At 61.7% G+C, this 15,945-nt stretch overlaps 1 protein-coding gene across 1 annotated transcript; it reads right to left on the minus strand.

Annotated features, from left to right (window-relative positions):
- Positions 1 to 3,145: 3,145 nt before the first annotated feature.
- MEX3D (mex-3 RNA binding family member D) lies at positions 3,146 to 12,097 on the minus strand. Its single transcript, XM_012539094.3, has 2 exons — positions 11,206 to 12,097; positions 3,146 to 5,357 (listed from the first exon to the last, which is right to left on the minus strand). Exons 1-2 carry the CDS (start codon positions 11,822 to 11,824, stop codon positions 3,979 to 3,981), a joined length of 1,998 nt encoding a protein of 665 aa, XP_012394548.3. The 5' UTR covers positions 11,825 to 12,097; the 3' UTR covers positions 3,146 to 3,978.
- Between the last annotated feature and the right edge of the window lie 3,848 nt (positions 12,098 to 15,945).

Genomic DNA, 15,945 nt, shown 5'->3' on the forward strand with positions numbered 1-15,945 from the left:
ACTAGAGTGGGGTTCTGCCATGACCAAAAGTCTAAAATATGGAACATTCGCTCAACTGCTGGGCAGTGAGGACACAGGTGTTGGAGGCTGGGAAGATGGCGACCCATGTCATGCCGGGACAAGACACTGGACCAGGGTCACCCTGATGTGCTGCACCTGTGAACCAAGAGAGCCAATTGCCAAGGGGGACGAGAGCTTGCCCTCAGGACTTCCCCTCCCCACGCCCCCGGAAATGCTTTCCAGCTCCCTGACTGAGAATGTGGTCCCTCTGGGTTTTTGTGAGTTTCAGTTATTCCAACTCACAGTGGCTGAAACAAAGAAGAAGAGCTTATCGGTGCCTATAACTGAGAGGTTGGGACCCATGACCTTCAGGCAGGGCTGCATCCAGGGCCTCTCACAGCAAGGTAGGGAATTCACCCTGGCCTGGTCCTCTCTCTCCCCGAGGGCTGCAGTGTCTCTGGCCTCACACTTACAATATTCACAACCCTGTACCCAGCAGTAAGCAGTCTCCTCAGGTGTTTCTGGAAAGTCCTGGGACAGTACTTCCTCAGACCAGCATAGGTGACAGCCCTGCCCATGTTTGGGGGACCACCCGGTTAACCATTGCGTCTTCAGAAACCCCTCCAGGGGGCTGGCTTTGGCTGCTCTGGATTTGGGCTTCGGCCCTGGGCCTCACCCTCCCCTGGTGGGTCCTTCAGCCACCCCATCTCCACGATCCCCTGCCAAGCTCCCGGGCACCTGGGCCCTTTGAGGCCCTTCTCTCCTCTTATTTCAGCAGCAAACTGACAAGCCCACTCCCTGCAGCTCCCCAGAGACCCCTCAATTCCTTACAGACACCAGGCCAACACCCCTTCTGCCCACCCCTGTCGGGACCCTCGCTCAGGCTCCAGGTCCCACCTCCCTCCCGAGGACGCACGCCCACCACCATAGACCCCTTGGCCGGGGTGGGGGTCGGCCACAGCTCTTCCTCTTGCTCTTGGGGCCAAACTGCAGGGGGGTGGTCTCCATGCCTCAAGTCCCTGCTGCCTCCGTAACCCTCTATGGCCTGACTTCGCTCCAGGTCAGCTGGGGCCACTGGCGCCACCACTACTCTGCCACTGAAGTGTGGGCCGGCCCCGGGTTAAGCATCGCCCTCCCACCCACCCATACTGGTTTCCTGAAGCTCTGTAACAAATTACCACAAAGTAATAGGTATTTGTTCTCCACGTTCTGGAGACCAGAAGTCGGAGACCAAGGTGTGGCAGGGTCGCGATTCCTCTGAAGGCTGCGGGGCAGGCGGGGAGGGCGGGGGGGGGGCGGATTCTTCCGACCTCTTCCAGCTTGTGGTGGCCCCAGGCATCCCTGGGCTTGAGGCTGCATCACCCTAGCCTCTGCCTCCGTCTTCACACAGCTTCACCCTCTGTGTCTGAGTCTCCTCCTCTGTCTCTTATAAGGACATTAGATTTAGGGCCAACCTAATTCAGGATGATCTCATCTCAAGATTCTTAATTACATCTGCAAAGACCCTTTTTAAAAATTTTTATTTATTTATTTTGGCTGTGTTGGGTCTTCGTTGCTGTGCGCGGGCTTTCTCTAGTTGCGGCGAGTGGGAGCTGCTCTTCGTTGCGGTGCGCGGGCTTCTCATTGCGGTGGCTTCTCTTGTTGCAGAGCACGGGCTCTAGGCACATGGGCTTCAGTAGCTGTGGCACGCGGGCTCAGTAGTTGTGGCTCACAGGCTCTAGAGCACAGGCTCAGTAGCTGTGGCGCGCGGGCTTAGTTGCTCCGTGGCACGTGGGATCTTCCCAGACCAGGGCTCGAACCCGTGTCCCCTACATTGGCAGGTGGATTCTTAACCACTGCGCCTCCAGGGAAGTCCCTGCAAATACCCTTTTGTAAGCTCCCATCCACAGGTTCCAGGGGTGTATCTTTTGGGGGCCACGAATCAATGCACTCCACCCCGAGCCTCATCAGAGCTGGTTGCTTGTACCTAGGTGTATCCCCATTTTTTTGTTGCTTTTGAGCCACACTGTGCGGCATGTGGGATCTTAGTTCCCCGACCAGGGATCAAACCCGTCCCCCTGCAGTGGAAGCATGGAGTCTCAACCACTGGCCCGCCAGGGAAGTCCCAGGTGTATGCCCATTTTACAGATGGGGAAATTCCAGCAGGGCTAGGCTGGAACCCTGCCTGTATGTGGCCCTTCCTGAGACCCACCTGCGGCCCTGCAGCCTGGGGCTACTACTCTCAGTTGGAGGATCTGATGTGGCCGTCACTCGCTCGTGGGGTGCCCTGTCCATCTCTGGCTACTTCCTCTCCATCCCTGTTGCCCCATCAGACGCTCCTGTCATCCCAAGCCCCTGGCCTCCTCCTGGAAGCCCTCCAGGCTGCTCTGCTATGCCTTCCTAGCTTTCCTAGCGGGCTGTGTCCCCCAGACCCCTCATTGCCCATTCCTCAAGCCAGCAGCCTGTGGTCACCTGGCCCCTGGGTTTGTCCCTGGAGCAGTCCTGGGACCCTCCCTGTCACCACACCCCATCCTCCACACACTCCAGCACTTCCTTCCCCGCCTTTGGAACTTTTGTGGCAACTGCCAGCTGACCACGGTCCAACCCATGGTCCCCCAGTCCTCGACTCCAGGCCAATCCCAGTCCTGAAGAAATGTGTCCAGCAGCCCCACGGGCCATGGTCCTCTGCTCCCAACTAGGTGACAGGGGGACACCACCTGTGGCTCATCGCTCAGATGTTCTTTGGGGACTGGTAGGTGTTAGGAGTCATCCTCGGAGGAAGGTTTGCAGACCTCAGTTTCCCTGTCTGTACAATGTCAGGTAGACCCCGTCCTACTGGAGATGGGGGTCCCACACACACCACGGAGGCAGGCCGATGCCCTAGGAAGTAACCACCTGGCACCATCCCCTCCACATGGGTCATAGTCGTCCCCATGGCTGGTTGTCCCCTGGGATGTCAGGTCCTGAGCCTCAGGAAAAGGGGACCTGGCTGGACCACCTTTCGGTGTAGCCCCGATGCCGACAGCACCTGGCTTGTGGAAAAGCCTGGAATTGGGGTATCCTGAACTCTAACTCTTGTATCTGGAAGACTGAGGGGGAGGGGCTGGATCTGAGCCCTCCCCCCACCCCTCCCCCATGCCCACCAACCCCACACCAGGCCAAGGGCTCACGTGTAGTAAAAAGACTTTATTAAGAAGGCTTTGAAGTCAAAAAATAAAACTCTTGATACAATTTTCTGAACCCTTAGGTCAGCTCAGCAAATATATAATCAGTAATTTAGCTGTGTAAGATTAAAGGTCCGTTACTTTATTTAAAATAAAATATATTTTAGTTTTCTTAAAATTTATTCCATAAAGTACATATTTCCCTATAAATTCCCTACATATACACAAGAGGTAAAAAGTAAAAGTTTAAAAAAACAAAAAAATTAAAAAACGGTCAACAGAAACCACAGCAGAAAAAGGATTAATAATTAAAAAAAAAAAAGTAAGTTCTGGACGCCCCCTCCCCCCGCCCCCCTCCAGCCTGCGCGCGGCTTACATACTAAAGGGTAACCAGTTGGCCCCAAAAAGGGAGCCGTCCTTCTGGAAGTTTCTGCAGAGGTTGAGGCCGTGGGAAAACAAACACTGTCAAATCGATATCAGCTACGTACAAAAGGACAACCGGGAGAGTTGTAAAAATCGTGTTGTTTTTTTTTTTCCTTAAAAAGATCACCCTGGGGGGGGGGGTGTCTTAAATAAAAAGTGCAAGCAGGCCTTTTCTCTCTGGTTTATTTTAACCTGTCGACTCAATACTGTCATTTGTTAAGAACTGAGGTGTCGCTGGGCCACCGGGTCGCCGTCTCCACGCTTGGGACTGGAGTTAAAGCTCGTCTGTAAACACTGGCCAGCCCGCCGCTCACCCCGCCCACCCCCTCCCCTTCCTCCCCACCCGGCCCTGAGCACCCACCCCGCGTCCGTGGACGGGCCCTGAGGGCCGCGGGCGCGGCGAGGTGACCGGCTAGGAAAAGATATGAATGGCCTGGGTGGCAGGTGTGCGGCAGGCTGGGCACTCGGGCTCGCTCTTGCCGCAGATGCGGACAGCGCAGTCCATGCAGAAGAGGTTGTGGCCGCAGGGCACCAGCGCGGCCATCACCTCACCCTCTGCACACACAACGCACTCCCGCGCCAGAGCCGCGGAAGCGGGGGCGTTGGGGGCCGGGGCCGCCTGGGGCTTGCGGCCACTCTCCGAGGCGCTCGAGTCCAGCGCGGAGCACGAGGAGGCCGAGGAGCTGCCGGGCAGCGAGGTGGCCGTGGAGAAGCTGGCGCTGCTCGAGAAGGATGCCAGGGAGCCCTGCGGGGGCCGCCAGGGCAGGGCGCCCACCGGGTCGGGCGCAGCGCGGCGGGCCAGCGGGAGCTCCAGGCTCAGGCCGCCGGGCTCGGGCAGCGTGGGCGAGTGTCGTGGTGTGCCAGCCCCGCTGCTGCGCCGGGCGCCCGCGGCGGGCGGCGCGGGGGCCCCGTTGACGGCGGCGCAGCCGCTGAAGGCGGGCAGGGGCGGGGCCCGATCAAAGGGCGCCCAGATGGTGGCCGCGGTGGGCACGGTCAGGTCCAGCGCCAGGAAGTCGAAGCCGAAGTCGCAGTCCTCGGGGGCGGGTGGCCCCGCGGGGGCCCCCGGACCGTCCCCACCGAAGGTGAAGCCTCCGTTGCCCGAGGCGCCGTAGGGGCTGGTGGGGTCCGCGTCCGGCACCGGCATGGTCGGCCCCCCTCGGCCGCCCGCATAGAAGGCCTCGGAGCCCCCCGGGGTGCCCAGAGCAGCGTCCCCCCGGAGGCTGGCCGTGGGCGCGGGGGGCCGGCGGCCCGGGTTGGGGGCCTTGGCCCAGAGGCCCGTGGCTGCCCCGAGCAGGTCCAGGCAGACGTCGGTGCCGTTGGAGTGGAAGTCGCTGTCGGGGCCGGTGTCAGCGAAGGCTCCCGTGCGCAGCGTGATGTGGGCCTCGATCTCCTCGCGCGCCCGGTCCACGTTCTCGGGCATGCCCGTCACAGCGAACACCGGCTCCTTGTCGCGCCCGGGCGTCACGATGTACGTGTGCGTCCGCTGCTGGATGCGCTTGATGGTGGCGCCCTTGGGGCCCACCACCAGCCCCACCACGCGGTAGGGCACGCGCACCTGGATGGTGGTCTGTCCCGGCAGGTTGGGCGGGCCCTGCGCGGTACCGGGCAGCCCGCCTGCCTTGCTGCGCGTGGCGCGGATCACGGAGAAGTGCTCGGCGGCCGACAGGATCTCACGCTTGGCCATCTCCACGTCCTCTTTGCGGCCGGTCACGATAAAGACCGGCTCCTCCCCACGCACCGGTGTCTTGATGTACGTGTTCGTCTTGGCGCGCAGAGCCTTGATCTTGCACCCTGTGGTGGGGGACGGGGAGACACAGTGAGGGCAGGGACCCCTCCCCAGGACAGCTCCTCCTGGGCAGCAGCTGCAGGGGCCAGCCGGTGCACTGGATTAGGAGGCCCCACCTTCGGGCTGTGATCTCAGGCACTCGGCGTCCCTCCCTCCAACCTTGGGCGTCAGTGTCCACTCTGGTTCTGCAACTCCCGGCTCTGTAACAGGGGGATTGTCCCAAAGGCAAGGAGGGACCCTGTTTTAGGTTGAAAGGCGTCCCCCCAAATCCATGTCCACCTGGAATGTCAGAATGTGACCTTATTTGGAAATAACGTCTTTGCAGATGTAATTAGTTAGGGTGAGGGCATGCTGGATTAGGGCGGCCCTGAATCCAATGACCAGTGTCACTATAGAGGAGGGACATGTAAAGACACAAGAGAAGATGGCCCTGTGAAGACAGAGCCCAGGGTTGGATTGAGACAGACACAAGCTCAGGAACGCCAAGGCCTGTCAGTCAGTACCACCAGAAGCCCTGGGAGAGGCCGGAACAGATTCTCCCCTGGAGAGAGCATGGTCCTGCCCACACCCTGATTTCCACCTTGCAGAACTGTGAGGGTTCATTTCTATAGTTTCAAGCCATCCAGTTCATTTTACCAGATCTAGGACACGAATGCAGACCCTCTGACACCAACTCCCTGACAGAAGGGGAAACTGAGGCTCGGATTGTGGAAATGGCCTACGACTTCTTCCTGACCATGTGACCCTCCCCCAAGAGCAGATCCTGGGCCCCATATCAGGACGCCTCCAAAGGCCCTCAGTGGTCCCAGCCTCTGAGGGGAAGCTCGGGGACACGGCCTTGTGGCTTCATCCTTGCTGCCTGGGCTGGGCTGGGCTAGGGGGCTGACCCTGCGGAAGGGGGCCAGGGTGGCCGTTGGGGAGAGGGTCAGTCAAGCAGGTTCTTTGACTAGGTGCCTCTCCCACCACCTAGGCGGCCCTCCCGAGGTCGACTGGAAGCTGCCCCTGAGACATCTAAACACCAGGCGTGGCCGGCCCGGGGCCCTGACACCCAACCCCCCGCCCAGGGGCCTTCTGACACATCTTGAGTCCGGACCCAGGAGTCTGGGAGGACCCCCCACCCCCAAGTTCTGGGGATGCCAGAGGGACACAGGGATATTGTTGCAGTGCAAACAGAGCGCGGCATTGAGTGGAATAACAGCGTGGCTAACTTCTCAGCGAGGGAAAATACAAAGTTAGCGGGACGAGCTGTCTGCCTGCAGCCAAGGAAGTCAGAGACACGGGGCCTGGGCAGGGGGCAGCCTCACCCCCAGCGCAAAGAGGGCAGGAGCCCCCCATCCATGGCTGAATAAAAGGGGGCCAGCTGAGTGGGGGTCTGAAATCTCCCAGGGAGACACTGCTTTCCTCCCATCTCCCGGCCTCGCCTCCTGGCCCCCAGCCATCCCCACTGCACCCGGCGTCCTCCCCGTCGGTGGCTGCTGACCTGGGCTGCCTCCACTCCTGCCTGGATGGTCTCCTCCCCACTTGGCTGGGGAGGCCCCTCCTGCAGTTCCCCTGCGCCTGACCTTTCCCATTTGTCACGTCATCCTCACTGCTGCACCCCACCATCCTCTCCCTTCTCTGCATCACATCACAGCCCGGCACCCTCTCTTCCAGGAAACCCGCCCTGACTATGCTGGGCCAGGCCCCAGCACACACTTCTCAGAGTTTCTCCTCACACCCTAAGTCTGACTTTCTGGACTCCCCGAGGCTGGCGGACTGTGCTGTAAGGGCCGGTGGACTGGGATTGCCCTGGGCACTCAAGGAACCATCCCATGCCTCAGTTTCCTCACCTGCCAAAGGAGGGCAGAAACACACCCAGCCTCACAGGTTTGGGGCAGGACCTGACCGGCCACAGACTGGAGAGTGGCCCCAGACCGGTGCCTGTCCTCATGGGGGAGCCTTGGTGGGGAAGGGACCCCTGGGCAGGTCAGGGCTGGGGAAGGACCCTGCAGCTTCCCGCTTGCCGGCCCCCATCCTGCCCTGACCCAGAGAGCAGCCTTGGATGGAGGCCTCAGTGGCCAAGTAGAGCCCAATTAACCATCCAGACTTCAGCTGTGACATCCACTATCCCCCAAACCCCACCCACGCTAAGACCCTGAGAGGTGGCAGAGCTTGGTGGGGTGGGGAGTGGAACTGCACAAGCCAGGAAATTGGGTTTCCAGGAGTGACCCTGGGGGCTACCGCCAACTGGTGGGTGCAGCAGAAATGCAGCTTCCCGGGCCCTGCCCCAGGATTCCAACTCAGATAACTGGGAAAGGTGGCTGACTGCCCCAGGCCCCAGCAGGCCCCACCCTGCGGCAGCCGGACCCTCCTCAAGAGGGGCAGGGCCAAGGGTCCCCATGGGGGGCCTAGATGCAGGCAACCCCGCTTCCCATTGCTCGTGACCCTGTACTGGGGTCTAGGCACCACTGCACTGGGCGTTCAGGGAACCAGGCCACATGGGCTCTGCCCCAAAGGAGCCCACATGGTGACCACAGGCCACACTTATCAAGGGAACCTCAAGGCTGTGTGCGGGGAGCTGAGGGGCCGCCCTGGGAAGGAGGCTGCGTGCCAGGGGAGCACCGCTGGCTAAGCGGACAGCAGGGACAGAGTTCCAGCAGGCCAGGGCTGGGACAAGTCAGCCCGATATACTGCCACTCCCAACACAGCAGGGTGCTGTCCCCAGGGCCAGGCTGAGTCACAGTACCGTGTCTGGGGGCAAAGCTGGCTCACCTGTGAAACAGGGCCAGGGAAAGCCCCGTGCAGCAAGCACGGAAGGGTGTGACCTGCCACCCGGGGGCCCCGTTCTTCCTACGCCCCCCAGTGGGTAGGTAAGAACGTCAAGGCAGGGGCCCCCGACAGGCCTGCAGCGTCCCACAGGGGTGGGGCCCCGCACAAGGGAGAGAACAGCGAGCGCGAGGGATGATGGAAGGGACCCTGGCTGGCTGGCAGGTCACTCGCTCCCGACCGTGAGCCGAGTGTGCTGCAGACCCAGGCCTGGCTCTGAAGACCCAACCCCGGCCACCCCACCCACGGCCATTCTGCCAACTGGGGCAAAGGCAGCAATGCGGGGGGCGCAGGGGAGGGTCTCAGAAGGAACTGGGCGCCAGCCCCCTGACATTTGATGACCAGCTGGGGTGACAGGCTCTCCACCGGCCCTTCTGAGTTTCCACTTTTCCTGTTTGTAGAAGGGGGCCCTGGAGCTTTGGAAGGTGGAAGGTTCTCTCCTGACTCACCCTTGCTCCCTGCAGGGCAGGAAGAGCCAGGAGACTAGGGTTCATATCTGGGCCCTGCCGACCAGCTCTGGCGGCACCTCCGCTCCTGCAGCCTCTCCCTCCCCGTCTGTGACCCGAGGCTGCAGGATCCTCTCTGGGGGACACCTCAGGGCAGGTTGAGGCTGCCTCTCAGTGGGTCCAGGGCACCTTCTGGGCCCCTCGGCCTCCGGGAGGAGAAAGCAACGCAGGGGCTATAATCTCCTGCCTGTGCCCAGAAGGTGCATGGACCCATTTCAGGGCTGAGAAAACCGAGGCTCACAGAGCAGCAAGGGGGTGTCCAGGAAAGGGCGAGCCCGGGTCTGTGGCTCTCGTCAGCACAGGAGGTCGGGCAGGTGAACCCCCTGACCCTGCACTCCAGAGAAGGGGGTGGCCGTGGGCCTGGGGTCAGACAGAAAAGAATAAGTTCAGGGTAGGCCGTGCCCCCTGCCCTAGGGACAGCAGGGCAGTAAGAAGGGACAGGTTCCATGTCCAGGGACCCACAGGGTGGACAGCAGGGTGGGTAACCGGAGGAAGGGCACAGAGTCCTCCAGGCTGTGCTTGAGAACTGGTGGCAGAAGCTGGGAGCCACAGATGCTTCTAGAGTGGGGAGACACAAGGGCTGCTGCAATTGCCAACCTGTCCTGGCATTCGTACTCCCCTCTCTGGTGCCCTGCACCCCACTCACCCCTGCACCCCGGGGTGGCTACAATGTGCCGGCCAGGTGCTGGGATAAGAACCAGCATCTGGCTTGAGAATCCTCACGACAAGGGAGCTGCTCTCCCCCCTGTCACAGAGAGGGGCTCTTGTGCTCAGAGTCACAGGGCCACCCTAGTCTGCAGGGAGAGCTGTCAGGGCCCAGGGACCCCCAGAGCCTGCCTTGCTGTCTGCCATCCGCAGGAATCCAGGCTGATACCCTGGGTACCAGCGGGTACCAGAGGGACACGCGGTGCCAGTGGTCAGTGTGGAGCCTGGCGACCCAGCCACCAGACTGCTCAGCATGTAGGCCAGGGATTGGTGCCCCCTGCTTGCGGCCCGCACCCCCGGGGGTCTGACACGCGCATTCACATGGGACTTGTCCTCAGGCTCCACCACCAGGTGGATCAGTCTCATGACCTCGGGTGACAGCCCCCAGCCTCAGTCTCCACAGGCTCCTGGACACTCAGCTGGGAAGCAGCTGTCTTGTTACAGGTCCCAGTGAGGTTACTGGGGACAGGGGCGGCAGGAGGTGATGTCCTGAATAGGAAGGAGGCAACTGGGTGGCAGAGGGGAAACGTCCGATCGTGGTCTCATGGTGCCTGCGGGTAGCCGCAGGGCCCAGAGAATGGTTTACGGGTCCCCCTCCCCCCGGCTCCCATTCCTAACAGCGGGTCCCCGGGCCCAGCATCACGCCTGGTCCTCCTTGTGTCCACACATGGGGAGGACAAATGAATGACTGAACGTACCTGCACCCAAAGCCAGAGAGCTTGCTACCCCCTGGCCCCACCCACCCAGAACTAGTAGAGAGCGGTGTCCAGGGCATCCCTGCGGTCCTCTGCTTGTGGCAGTTAGGGCGACAGGTCACCTTGAGACCCAAGCCCCCCAACACCCTTCTCTAGCTCCTGTTACCGAGGGTCCAGAGGCAGGGACCCCTAGCCCCACCTCAAGCCCCGCCCAGGCCCCACCCCAAGTTCTAGAACCTGGCTGAGCAGCAGGGAGCCCGGAGGTGCGGGCAGGAAGGCAGGAAAGTTGAGGCTGGTGGGCAGGCAGCTAACAGGGTGGGTGGGTGTGTGCTGGGCCGGGCACTGCCCACCACCCTCCAGCCCGCCCGCCCCGCAGCTCCAGGGCCAATGAGCGGCCGCCGGCCTGATGTCACCCTGCAAATCTCAGCCTGGCTCTCTAACAAAGAGAACAATGGGGCAGCCACAGGGACACTCCGACAATGCCGCTCCGGGACCCGCACACCCTGGGTCTGCTGCTGGCCACCTGGCCAGGGGAGGGCTGTGGGGCAGGACCCCAAAAGTGGCTTTTACGGGGGGGGTCCTTGTGCATCCCCCAAATCCCTGACTGGGGGCGGAGAGCCCGGCAGGGATCCTCTCTCATCCTGTCCTGCTCCCCATCCCCAGCAGGGTGCCCAGGCTGGCAAGTCTCGATGCACCCTCTCTGTGCCGCCAAACTTCTCTCGACACTGCCGGAGCGCCCGCGCCCCCAGCCCCAGCGACCCCCCAAACCCGAGCGACCCCGCCCCGTGCCAGTTTTGGGTGTGGAGCGGGCACTGCCCAGCCCGGCCCCCTTATCCCCGGGATGCCACCGCTGGCGGCCCAGGGCCCGGGCAGTGAGCTGCACGCAGGGGCCTTTCCCGGCTGCAGGCGCCCAGACAAAGGCGGCAGCGGGGCCGGAGCGCCGAGGGGAGGAGCGCGGGCTGCGCCCAACTTTCTCCCGCGGCCAGCGGCAGGACAAAGGCACACAGGCGGCCACCGAGGCCCGAGCCCACGCGGGGCGTGGCCGGGGTCTGGTGTCCAGCCGCGGGCTGGGCTGGGTGGCCCCTCCCGGGACGAGCCGCGAGGGAACCCCCGGGGAGGCGCCCCCGACGGCGGCCACTCACCCTGGCGACCCACGATCTCGGCGACGTGCTCGGAGCTGGGCACGGGCACGCACTCGGTCATGTTCACGCTCTTCTTGCGGCTGCCGATCACGCTCATCTGCTCGGCCAGCAGCGTCGGGGGACCCAGGGCCGCTGGGTGGGGCGCGAAGCCCGCGAACACGTCGGGCGGCGATGGCCGAGGCGGCGGCGGGGGGCTCACGTCGGGCTCCAGCAGCGGCAGCGGGCCGGGGGCCACGGCTACCCCGGGCGCGCCCGCCTCGGGCCCGTCGGGGGGCGCGGGCTCCGCCGCGGCCCCGCAGTCTGCGCCTCGCGCCGCCGCCACCGCTCCGTCCCCGCCGCCCGCGGCCGCCCCCTCCTCGTCCTGGTCGCCCGCGCCCCCCAGACCGAGCCCTGAGAGCTGGTCCAGGGCCAAGCGCAGCGCGGCGGCCGCGTCGTCGGGCTCGGGCGGCGGCCGGGGCGCAGGCGCGGCCTCCTCGGCGCCCTCGGGCGGGGGCGGGGGCGGCGGCGGCGGCGGCGGCGGCGGCGGGGGGCCCGGGCTGGGGTCCCCCCCGACCGCCGCCCCGGGTCCGCCGCTGCGCTTGCCCCCGCCGCCGTCGGGCTGTCCGGTGGAGCTGGGCATGGCGGCGCTAGCGCTCGGGCCCGCGCTCCCGCCTCTCGGCCGCCGGCCGCCCCCGCCGCCGCCGCCCGCGCCGCCGCCCTCCGCCTCTGAGAGCTCGGCCGCCGGCCGCCGGCATCCAGCGGCGGGGCGGGGCGGCGGCGGGGCTGCTCGGGCGCGGGCGGCGGCGGCGCGGCGCGGCTCGGCTTGCTTCTAGGCGGCGGCGGTGGCGGCTCCTCGGCGGCGGCGGCGGCGGCGGCGGCGCGGACGCTCCTTCCCTCCGCCCTCCCGCCGCCTCCCTCCGGCCGCCGGCCGCCCCGCCCCGGCCCCGCCCCCGTGACGCGGCTGCCGCCAACAATGGGGCGCCGGGCAGGGCGCACGCGCGGGACGGGCGGGGCGGTCACGTGGCGCGGCCACCCCCGCCACGGGCTTTGGGGCGGGCCGGGCGCTGTGGCACGTGCGGGAGCGGCCGCAGGTAGGTGCCCGAGGCGGCCCGGGCCCTGGGGGCGCGAAGGCGCCCCGCCCCAGTCCTCGCCTCTGGGCCGGTGTCCCTCTCCCGAGGCCCCTAGCGCCGGGGTTGGCCTCCAGACTCCGCCCCCCTTCCCCCGCGCGATCCCCGCACGCACCTGGCTTCTAGGGCCCCCCCGGGAGGTCTCGGGCACCCACATCCCCCATCCCGGGAGAGTGCCCCGAGCCGAGATCGCGCCACGTGGTGGTGCTTCCCGGCTTGGGCTGGTTTCTACCCGCCAGAGCCCTCGGACGTGAGCACCGCCCTCTAATGCTCAGAGAGCAGCCCAGCGTGCCCACGCCTAAAGCCAGCCTGTCCCGGTGGCCCTTCCTCCAGCGGCCTTTCAGGGCCTTCTTTTTTCCTTTGGGGCGAAGGAGCCGTCCGGTTTCCCCCTGTGGGATTTCTTTTGGTGAATGGATGGGCTGGGATCGACCCCACCCAGGTTGTCCTACCCGGTCTCCGAGGGGACCCGGGACCTAGTCCCTGCTTGGCTGCGGGACCTCAGGCCAATTGCATGGGCTCTTTGGGTGGGAGAGGGGGCAGCCCGCCCCTTTTGTCCAGCACTGACCTCTCACCTGGTCCACTGCCATCCTCACCCGACCTGGGTACCTGCCCCCCACCCCATGGAGTCCTTCAGCCACAGCTGTCCACGACTGGATGGCCCAGAGTTCGTCACCTCTCTTCACGAACTCTGTCTTCCCTGGCAGGTGCCCCTCCCCCTCTCTTAAGGGACCCCAGTTCCTCTCTTAAGGTCTTGGACTTCTCTTTTGTGTGCTTGAATGCTCGCTCGGAAGTATTAATTATTTCATTATAACTTATGTTCAGGGACTTCCCTGGTGGCGAAGTGGTTAAGAATCCGCCTGCCAATGCAGGGGACACCGATTCCCAGCCCTGGTGGGGAAAGATCCCACATGCCGCAGAGCAACTAAGCCGGTTCGCCACAACTACTGAGCCTGCGAGCCACAACTACTGAGCCCCTGCGCCTAGAGCCTGTGCTCTGAAACAGGAGAAGCCACTGCAATGAGAAGACCACGCACTGCAACGAAGAGTAGCTCTCGCTCGCTGCAACTAGAGAAAGCCTGCGCGCAGCAATGAAGACCCAAGGCAGCCAAAAATAAATAAATTTCTTAAAAAAAAAAAACAGGAGGAAGGGGAGAAGCGTCATAAATAACTTTAAAGACACGGAGGAAAATGCCAGAAGCCACCAAAATTGCTGAAAGGGGGTCTGGTCCGGGGAGCATGGGGCTGGGCATGGCTATTTTCCATGATGGGAATTTCAGTGATTTTTTTTTTTTTAGCTACACACATATTAGTTTTTAAACGTGTTGAGGCAACACTGTGATGAAAACACCACGGCCAGTGAGGCTCGGTGGGGGCCTGGGTCTGAGCTCTGCTGCTGAGCGCCCCTCCAGCACTGCCCAAGGCGGGGTGGCAGTGGTGCCTCATCCAAGGTCATGTTTTGGGAGAATAATAGTCAAGGAAAAGAACTTTGTTGCCAAAGAATATAAAACCACAAAACTGCCTTCCCTGCACCACTTCCACGTTCAGTCTTCCTCCTCCAGTTATTAAAATGTGCTTGTGGCAGTTGATTTTGGAGTGGGCTCATGGTTACTTTTGTGAATTGAGTTGGGTTTGAAATAAAATTTACACGCAATGAAAGGCACCTGCTTTCACTGCCCTGTGCATAAGCTCTTCCTGCCCAGATGAGTGGCTGCAGGACCCAGTTGGCTCTCCCCTCTCTGTCGGTCACCTGGACCAGTTTTGCCTCCTCTGGGGCTTCACGTAAACAGAATCTTTTTTTTTTTCCCCCCTTTTTGTCTGTACCGCGGCACATGGAATGTCCCTGACCTGGGATCGAACCTGTGCCCCCTGCAGTAGAAGCTCGGAGTCCTAACCACTGGACCGCCAGGAAGTCCAGGGAATCGCTTTGTACTCCCTTGTGGGGTGAGTTTTTTGCACTCGGCCTAAGTTAATTTTTGTCATTTTTTAAAGACTCCCGGCCAGGCAGCTGTGCATCCAGGCTCCTTCATGGGCCCGTGTGGGCTGCCTGGTCTCCCCAAGGCTGCCAGGGACCCTCTGTTTCCCGCCAAGCTGGCTCCCCACACCTCTAGGGCCGGCCAGGATCTGTGCACAGATGTCAGGTTCCCTGAACCCCTGATACATACATATATATATATATATATATATATATATATATAATTTTTTGATAAATTTATTTAGTTTTGGCTGAGTTGGGTCTTCGTTGCTGGGCGCGGGGTTTCTCTAGTTGCGGTGAGTGGGGGCTACTCTTTGTTGTGGTGCGCGGTCTTCTCATTGCAGGGGCTTCTCTTGTTGTGAACCACGGGCTCTAGGTGCGCGGGCTTCAGTAGTTGTGGCTCGCAGGCTCTAGAGCGCAGGCTCTGTAGTTGTGGCACACAGACTTAGCTGCTCCGCGGCATGTGGGATCTTCCCGGACCAGGGCTTGAACCCGTGTCCCCTGCACTGGCAGGCAGATTCTTAACCACTGCGCCACCAGGGAAGCCCCCTGATATTGTTTTATTTTTAAAATTTGGGATATAATGTACACATATTAAGGTGCACCCTTTAAAAGTACATAATTCAATGTTTTTTTTTAGTAAATTAAAGAGTTGTGCAGTCATTACCACCATCAATTCTAGAACATTATCAGGAATTCCCTGGTGCTCCAGTGATTAGGACTTGGCACTTTCACTGCTGAGGGCCTGGGTTCAATCCCTGGCTGGGGAAATAAGATACATCCCGCAAGCTGGGCGGCGTGGCCAAAACAAAAAAATGATCATCGTCCAGAAAATGAAACCCCTTACACTTGCGCCATTACCCCCAAGCCCCCTACAGCCCCAGCCCTGGCAACCACTCATCTACGGATTTACCTTCTGACATTTCACATGCACGGAATCAGACACTGTGGCCACAGCAGTCAGGGTTCTCCAGAGAAACAGAGCATAATAGCAGAGGTTTACCATAGGAATTGGCCACACAATTATGGAGGGCTCTGTGTGATTCAGTCCGAGGCCAAGGGCGCGAGAACCAGGAGCTCCAGGGCAGGAAGAGAGGGACGTCCCAGCTCAAGAAGAGAGAAGGAACTTGCCCTTTTGCTGTCCTTTTGTTCCACTTGGGCCCTTGATGGGTCGGATGACACCCAAATGGGTGAGGGCGGATCTCTCAGTCTACTGAATCAAATGCTAATCTCTTCCAGAAACATCTGCACAGACACACCCAGAAATGTTTTACCAGCTCTCCAGACGTTCCTCAGCCCGGTCAAGTTGACACCTACAATTAACGTCACAGCTTGCTTACGTGTCTGGCTTCTCTCACTGAGCATCGTGTTCTCAAGGTCCATCCACGTTGTAAACGAGTGTCAGTGTTTCTCTCCTTTTCACGGCGAAGTGATGCTCCCGCGTGTGGAGGGACTAGATTTTTTGTATCGAACCATCCCTGGATAGACGCTTGTTTCATCAATTTTTTAAAATAAGTAAATAAATTTTTGGCTGTGTTGGGTGTTCGTTGCTGCGCGCGGGCTTTCTCTAGTTGCGGTGAGCAGGGGCTACTCTTCATTGCGGTGCGCAGGCTTCTCAGTGCAGTGGCTTCTCTTGTTGCGGAGCAAGGGCTCCAGGTGCGC

This window comes from Orcinus orca, chromosome 3, assembly GCF_937001465.1.
Source record: "Orcinus orca chromosome 3, mOrcOrc1.1, whole genome shotgun sequence".
Lineage (NCBI taxonomy): Eukaryota > Metazoa > Chordata > Mammalia > Artiodactyla > Delphinidae > Orcinus > Orcinus orca.

Excerpts from the sequence above, each read along its gene's own strand:
- MEX3D (XM_012539094.3), bottom strand. The coding sequence starts at position 11,824 with ATGCCCAGCTCCACCGGACAGCCCGACGGCGGCGGGGGCAAGCGCAGC. Across the intron at positions 5,358-11,205 it reads CGAGATCGTGGGTCGCCAGG|GGTGCAAGATCAAGGCTCTG; the intron begins GTGAGTGGCCGC and ends CCCCCACCACAG.